Source organism: Trachymyrmex septentrionalis, unplaced genomic scaffold (assembly GCF_001594115.1).
Source record: "Trachymyrmex septentrionalis isolate Tsep2-gDNA-1 unplaced genomic scaffold, Tsep1.0 scaffold74, whole genome shotgun sequence".
NCBI classification, from domain to species: Eukaryota; Metazoa; Arthropoda; class Insecta; order Hymenoptera; family Formicidae; genus Trachymyrmex; species Trachymyrmex septentrionalis.
This window is the reverse complement of record NW_017305927.1, coordinates 1,274,421-1,282,012: the sequence shown is the minus strand read 5'-3', so window position 1 is coordinate 1,282,012 and position 7,592 is coordinate 1,274,421. Positions and strand designations below refer to the sequence as shown.

Sequence of the window (7,592 nt, the reverse complement as noted above, 5' to 3'; positions counted from 1 at the left end):
ATATATATATCACGAACGCAGACGTATCATCAAAGGACCAAGCATCATATCGAAATTGATCATAAGGCTCGATCCCCTCGTCACGGATCACGTGTACATATACTTCGTTTAGAATTCGGAAAAGTAAAACGTAAACAATTGAGCAGCCGAACCTATTCGAAAAGCTCGTAGGGAAAGGTGACATCTCAATCAAGAGAACTAATGATATCGTTCTCATGACGAATCCTTCGCGAGATGCTCGACCCGAGGATCGGCCTCCTGGCCTAGATTATCCTGATCCTAGATCAGTGCGTGGCAGTCATCAGGTGCATCAAGCAGTGAGCCAAATCAACGGGCCCAGAATACGGAGGACCCGGGCCTCGTCCTCGAGGAGAAGAATGCACTTGGCCAACGAGGTTCCTCCTCAAGGTTCGGCCGGCGGAAATCATCTTTCCGATTATGCTCTCACCGCCGATCTGCTTGCCGAGAGGACACTGGATGGACTTCTCGCCGAGCATCCTGGAGAACTTGTTCGTACAGGTAAAATCAATATTTACGTAATGTAAAAGTAATTTCACTGTGTACGATTATTTCCTCGTTGCCATATTTCTATCATGATATAATACACAGAAGAAATAAAAAAAAAAATTTGGTAGACATTTAAAAAACGTTATTTTAATTTTTATGAAAAGTAGTTACAGATATACTGGATATGTATAAATTTACACGAAACGTTGAGCATTAAGATAATCCAGCACGGAAAGAACGGTTTGTTAAAAATCTATAAATTTAGTTAGATACAGATCTGAAAATAATTTTATTGAACCATCAAAATAATTATATAGAACGTTTAAACATTGATGATGACGTTGCACAAAATTTAACATTCCGGCCGTTCAATTTGAGCGTTCTACTTAATTACTTTGATCAAAACAAAATTATTTTTAAATCTGTATCTAGTTAAAGTTTTAGATATTTCATCAAATCCGTTCTTCCCATACGCATTCACATATTAGTCTAATATTATTTATTACATATAAAAAGGTATTTTTCGTTTTTTTTTAAATAATCCTAAGTCTTAGAAAATAATTTTCATTATATCCGAAACGTAAATGGAATAATACTGTATAACTTAATAGACTTAATCAAAACAAACTTGTGTGTGTTTCGGTAAAAAGTAGTTCTTTTATGTTCATACAAGGTTGCCCACATGTGGTGTGCACGGTATTGCCGTCACATTGGAGGTCGAACAAGACTCTTCCGGTAGCCTTCAAGGTAGTAGCCCTCGGCGAGGTTGGAGATGGTACCCTCGTGACCGTTCGGGCCGGAAACGATGAAAATTGTTGCGCAGAACTACGAAATTCTACTGCTCTAATGAAAAACCAGGTCGCCAAATTTAACGATCTTAGGTTCGTCGGTCGAAGTGGTAGAGGTAAGTCCTAATAATATATTATCAAGATAACCTCTAACTCTCTCACACACACAATTACAATTTTTATTTAAATATTAATACGATAAAAAAAGGACGCTTGAAAATATATATATCGCCTCTTTTCTCATTCTCGATTATCTTTGTACGTTTGCTTTACAAAAATAACTCTCTCTTGATTGACGTCGGAAACTCGATCAGTTTTCCGCTGGTTCGCCTTTTCTTCCAATGTGGCGTCTTAAATCATTCAGACTTCGCTACATTAAGGTGGTGCCCCGACTGATGGCCTCGTTTTTCCTGCGTCGAAAGCCAAGCACGAGCCACCACCTGGCCCCTCATTCCATCCTCATTTTTAATTCACGCGACAAATATCGTGACCCGGTATCTCCTCACGATTGCCGCCCACTCCAAGCCACGTCAGGGTAAGAGAGCGCACGCGGAGATTTTTTAATTCCCGGCTCCGCGTTTCAATAATTCAACGTTTCTTTCAACGTCCGAGAAGGCGGAACGCGGAGGGCGACGAGGGGAGAAAAAATTGGGGTCCGAGGTCTCTGAATAATGCTCCCTAATAATCGCAGCCATTACGGACGGTTAATGCAAACGTTCGCTCCTTGAAGAGGAGTCTTGAAGTAGCGCGGGGAGGAAAGTAGCGGCACGAGAGAACCTAGATCGCAGCAGGAAAGGAGCAAACTTTCCAACATCCTTCTTTTTTTTTCATCTCCCTCGTCTCCTCCTTTTCCCACGTATAGAAATCGAGGTAGGGAATCGAAAGATACGAATAACGAGGCGTCCTTTAATTCCTTTAATTCGACCGAGTTGCACCACCGCCTTCTCTTCGTCCGCCTTCTCCCATCGCTCTCCCTTTTCTCGTCTTTTTCTGACGACGTCGAACTTTCGAAAGAGCAGTCACGGGCGGTACCCAGTTAACGAGGGGGTGGTCGACTTGTTTATGGCAAATTGGAAAAGGAAATTGCGGGGTTTGCAATATCGACGGGTTCCGCGCTACTTTTGTCCGACGGTAGACCCTAAACGGCGCTCTTCTTCTTCTTCTTCCCACCAAGTTTATTTTAGCGATTATTTCAGAATAACATCATCATAAATTATTGCAATTCGTTGGCGCATTTTTTCCTGATTTATCAGCCTACTTACAGGCGATATCAGATATCATCCAAACGGCGCGTTAGGATTTAGGATGCCGTTGGTCGCACTTCACATTCCTCTTAAAAAATGGAGAGATCCAAGATATTCGTTACGGAACAATGGAGACCCGGGAAACGGTTTCCAGAATTTTTTAGCGAGACTGAACGCGAATGAAGATATCGCGGATATATAGGAAATTGTGGGATGGGATAGCGAAGCGCAAGCGAGAGGGACGAGGGTGCGAAGGGGGGTAGATGGAGGTAGAGTGGTTGGCTGTAAGCGGCTTTGGTTTCCATGGCAGTAAGCCCTCATTACTGTATTACGGGCAGCCCCTAACTACCGCCGATATGCAACGATTTGCCTCTAGATTCCCTATATGATGAGAGAGTGATGCGAGATCGTTCCGTGCGCGTATCATGATCGCCAGATTGGTGGAGATTTTTCTTTCGGTGCATCTTGCGCCAGCGAATTTTTACATTTCATTTAAATATCCTGTCCGCCGCGATGCCTTCCAAATATACCGGTTGAAAATTATGCGCGTGCGACAGCGGAAAAGAAAGTTTTGAAAAAAGGGAGAAGAGAATTAAGCGCACTGCGTAAAGACCGAGTATAAAAGAGGTGAACATTATTATCTGCAAAAGAAAGGGCAAACAGAGCCCGTTGAGCAAATCGAAAATTTATGATGTTTGTTAGCGAGTCACGTCGCACATAGCGAGTCATATCGCTGCATAATACCACAACGAGACGAGGAACCCCGGAGTGCATTTTATATACAGATTCCTCACGCGTTCCACTCGCTTTTTTGCCTTCGTTGTTTTGCACGTATCCCATGCTCGCGCACTACCGACTTTTTCGGCTGCAAATATTTGTCTCATGTTCGCCCGCGGGCTTTGTCAGGCCAATTTAATATTGCGAATGCGGACGAAGAGAATTGATCGTGGTCGAAATGCGTGACGACGTTGATGGGGGTGGCGGCCGAAATCCGCGTGGTGCGAAGAAAATGAAGTGTAAACGCTCATCTGCTTGCGTCAGGTCTTGCGCTGGCGTTTTGGTAGAGTATGGTAACGTAAACCACCGAAGAGCAGATTAGTTAAAAGTTTAAATTTTTTCACTCGCTACTTGGATGAGTGAAACAGAGCTGTTCCAATCTCGGAGAGATATTCCGCCTATGATGATGCATTGTTATATATAAAAATAATTTTCTTTACAAAGATAACGAACGACGATAAATTAACATATCATCACGTCTCTTCCGACGAAACGCGAAATAATAATCCGATTTCTTTCGCAGATATTAATTGATTGTTTTCCGAGGAATTCTCATTTTGTCAACTAGTTGATTGTTTTCCGAGAAATCCTTTTTATTACACGGATAAACACGGATGAGGTGGTCCCACGAATGTGAGAAAAACTTGCGACTCGTCAAGCCGGCAAGTTTTTTTTTCTGACTCCCGCCGATTTGCTCCGACCCTTTTTAATCGACTATAATCGCTTTCATTCGGTCTTACGCGCTGACCCAAAAGAGGGACCTCTTTTAGCGCGATGTGTGCGGCTAGCGAGTGTAACGACGACGGTCAGGGGTTACGGGGGTGACGGCGGAATATTATCATACCGGCGCAGAGGCGTATATCACTCGGCCACCCCTTTCGCTCCCGACAGGGATTAGCGTCAACCTCCGTACTGCTAGGAGTCACGGGCCGTACGGAGACGCGGGCTATATATATATACGTGTTTCTCTGCGATGCATTGGTGTTGGGGGGGTGCGGATGAGCGGAGAGCGCGGCGCGGCGCGACGGGGGAGGGTGGCGACGGGCGTAAAAACGACGGGCATAAATACCGGAGTTACCTGTGTTTTATGACGGTCCGGCCGAGGTATAGGCAGGAAGAGAGCGCGAGAATCCGAGGGAAAGCTCCGACTATCGACAGCCAGATCCTGACCGATGTCCTGGCGCAATGGATCCCCGTCTCGCCCGTAGAGCCTCCGCTCTCCGCTTCTACCTCTTTTTCTCTCTTTTTCTCCCTTCTCGTGGAAGGAGGACTCGTTTTAGATCACCGCCGCATAGCAAGCGTAGCAACACAGGGTCCGAGTCCGCCGCTGTTGCGAGCGCAGATCCGAATCTTCGATATCTCCTTTATGTTTCGAAAGAAAAACGCGCGGTTCAAATATCGACACTTTAGTCATTACTATCACGCTGTATAGAACAGCTTCTAAATTGTCGCTTTATTAAACTAATTACGCAACGATATATCTCTTGTCAGATAAAATAATATATTCTCAACTGATGAAAATGATAATGAACTTCTTATGTTATACGTAAGGCAGCACAAAATTCTTTCGCGATAACGAAACTGTGAAAAGTAAATTCGTAGAGACTGCCGTGAAGAATTTCGAGTACGAGACGAAAATGATTTAATAAGTCGTAAAGGTCCGTCGTCGTTGAGAAGGGTCGACGTTCGTTTTCATCGACCTTTTAAAATAGCGAGTCTCTGTTCGGTCGACCGAACAGCTGTTGCAATCACTTGCCCCTGCATCGGCAATACTTTACTTTGAAGCGTGTCCGATTCACGAAAAACTTCCCCTCGATTTGCTAATCTCCTGAATTATAACGAGCCACAGCCACTTCATTAGCGACGCTCAACTAAAAAGAGAAAAATCTGCCGAGTAAGGAACGAGAACGTTTGTTTTCAAAACATAAAAATTAATACCAAACAATTACGGTTTCAAATTTTCAAAAGATTTATTTCAAGCTTTAATCAACGCCAACGTTCGAACATAAATCTACTTTTGAAATACAAAAATTAATTTCCCCTGCAATCACTTGTTCCTGCATCGACAATAATTTGCTTTGAAGCGTGTCCAATTCACGAAAAAGTTCCCCTCGGTTGACTAATTTCCCGAATTACAACGGACCACAGATATTTCATTAGTAACGTTCATCTAAAAAAAAAAAAAAATACTGAATAACGGCAGTGTCTATTTAAAAAAAAAATTATTATTATTATCAAACAATAGTTTTATTTAAATTTCTAGATAACTTATTTCAAGCTTTAACAAACATCAACGCTTCAAAACAAATCTATTTTTGAAATATAAAAAATTAATTTCCAGTGACAACACGACGGATAATTCTCTGAAGAAATGAAACTTCCAACGTTAGAAGATATTAGCGAGTTTCCGAGAATCCGAATACGCCAGTTAAATCCGCGAGAGCGGTTGGCGAATCTCGCCGGCGACCACCTCGTGGCGACGTTTTTTGCCAATTAAAAATTAAAAAATCCATCCCTCGGTCAAGTAAGGGATCGCGGAAGGGACTGCGAGGGCGCGGGGAGGTCGAGGAACGCACGGTTCTATGGCGGATGACTGCGCCGAGATTTTCTACCGATTAAACATTATTTTCCGCTCTGGTCTGTAGTATGAGTCGCATACGTACGTACATATCCGTTTCTTTCACATATATTAATTCCACGTTTCCCTACTTTATTTTCTCGATATTTTTCGCTCCTCATTCCGTCGCGCCAACAGCAAGGCAGGCTTTTGCAAACGCTTCAATGACCGCCCAGTCGCGCTGTCGCATCTGAAAGTCGTTATGCTCGACGTTGCGATTATTACCGGTGAGAACTGATCTCCGCAAAAATTTATTCCGCACCAAGATTTCGGTGAAATCATTGCAAAACAATCATCAAACGAACGACTTCCTTCTTATAATCAATCACCTATTTTCAATAATGTCGTATTATTAAAAATCAATAAAAATACATATTAGCCTTTATAATAAATTTTTAATTGGTGTTCAAGGTTCGTTTAAGGTTAGAGCTAATCCTTGCAGAAATTTATTCTGTAGCAAGATTTCGGCGCTACTTTCAATAATGTCGTATTGTCAAAAAATTGATAAAAATACATATCATTAATATTTATAATTAATCTTTAATTGATTTCTAATATTTATTCAAGATTAGAGCTGATCTCTGCAGAAAATTATTCTGCAGCAAGATTTTGGCAAAATCATTGCAAAACAATCGTCAAATATGCTTACGCAATGATGCTCCATTCATGTAATTAATCATCTATTTTGATAATGCCATTGTTAAAAAGAATAATAAAAATATATATTATTAACATTTATAATCAACTTGTTAACTGATTCCCAATGTTAGTTCAAGAGTTTCAATGGTGTGTGAGAAGATAAAGATAAAAAAGAATTTCCTTCCAAACATGTCACGAAGGCACACGCTCAGTCTCGTTTACCACGATTCGGGTAGTCAAAACGTCAGAATCTTAAAACACGACAAACACTCCGAAATAACGATCCGAGCAACCCCCGTACTCGTACTCGCTTCGCCGGCAAACAGGGGAGTTTTTAACACTGCATGATCCCTGAGTAAACTTAGGGCGAACGCCAACCTTCTCGTGTCTTCTCGTGCAATTCTTATCGCGCAAGTGGACGCGAGCCAACCTTGTCCGAATTAATTTCTCAGCCGATTCATTTGGCTTAAATCGTCGCGAGAATACGTGGGAACATTTTCTGTTCTTACACAAATTTAAAACTAAACGTACTTTGACTACAATTAATCACGATGATTACGCAAGAATCTTTTCTTTCCACGCAAATTTTAAAATCTAGATTTGAGAAATGCTAATACAGGACACTGCCGCAGGAAACTAGCGAGCTCTTCGATAATCTTTCGAAAAAGTCCAGTATAAAAATTCTACAGTTCACTCGGACATCATAATCTTTATGGATCCTCTCAATCGCGTCTGCGACCAGGCAATATTTTGTTGGATAAAAGTGACGTACGATGCGTGTGGATTAGTAATTTTTTCAAACTTGTTTGTGAATGCAAAGGATACTATCGTAGGATGAATAAAATCCTCGGTACATAAAGAAGTGCTTAAAACAAGAAAGCGGCGAAAAAAGTCGCGTAATATTTCCCACTTTCGTAAATCGCGTAGCAAATCAATTTTGTTGTAATCGGATCATCGCAGCATCTCGAAGAGATTTGAGAAAGTCAGTTTTCACGTGCAATTGGCCATCATGAATCTCAT

General features: G+C 41.8%; 1 protein-coding gene across 1 annotated transcript in view; it reads left to right on the top strand.

Annotated features, from left to right (window-relative positions):
- Positions 1-215: 215 nt before the first annotated feature.
- LOC108754019 overlaps positions 216-7,592 on the top strand; it is a 21,394-nt gene continuing 14,017 nt past the window's right edge. The window contains exons 1-2 of the mRNA XM_018496024.1: positions 216-519; positions 1,181-1,411. Of these exons, the coding sequence (XP_018351526.1) occupies positions 216-519; positions 1,181-1,411 (535 nt within the window). The remainder of the gene's footprint in view (positions 520-1,180; positions 1,412-7,592) is intronic.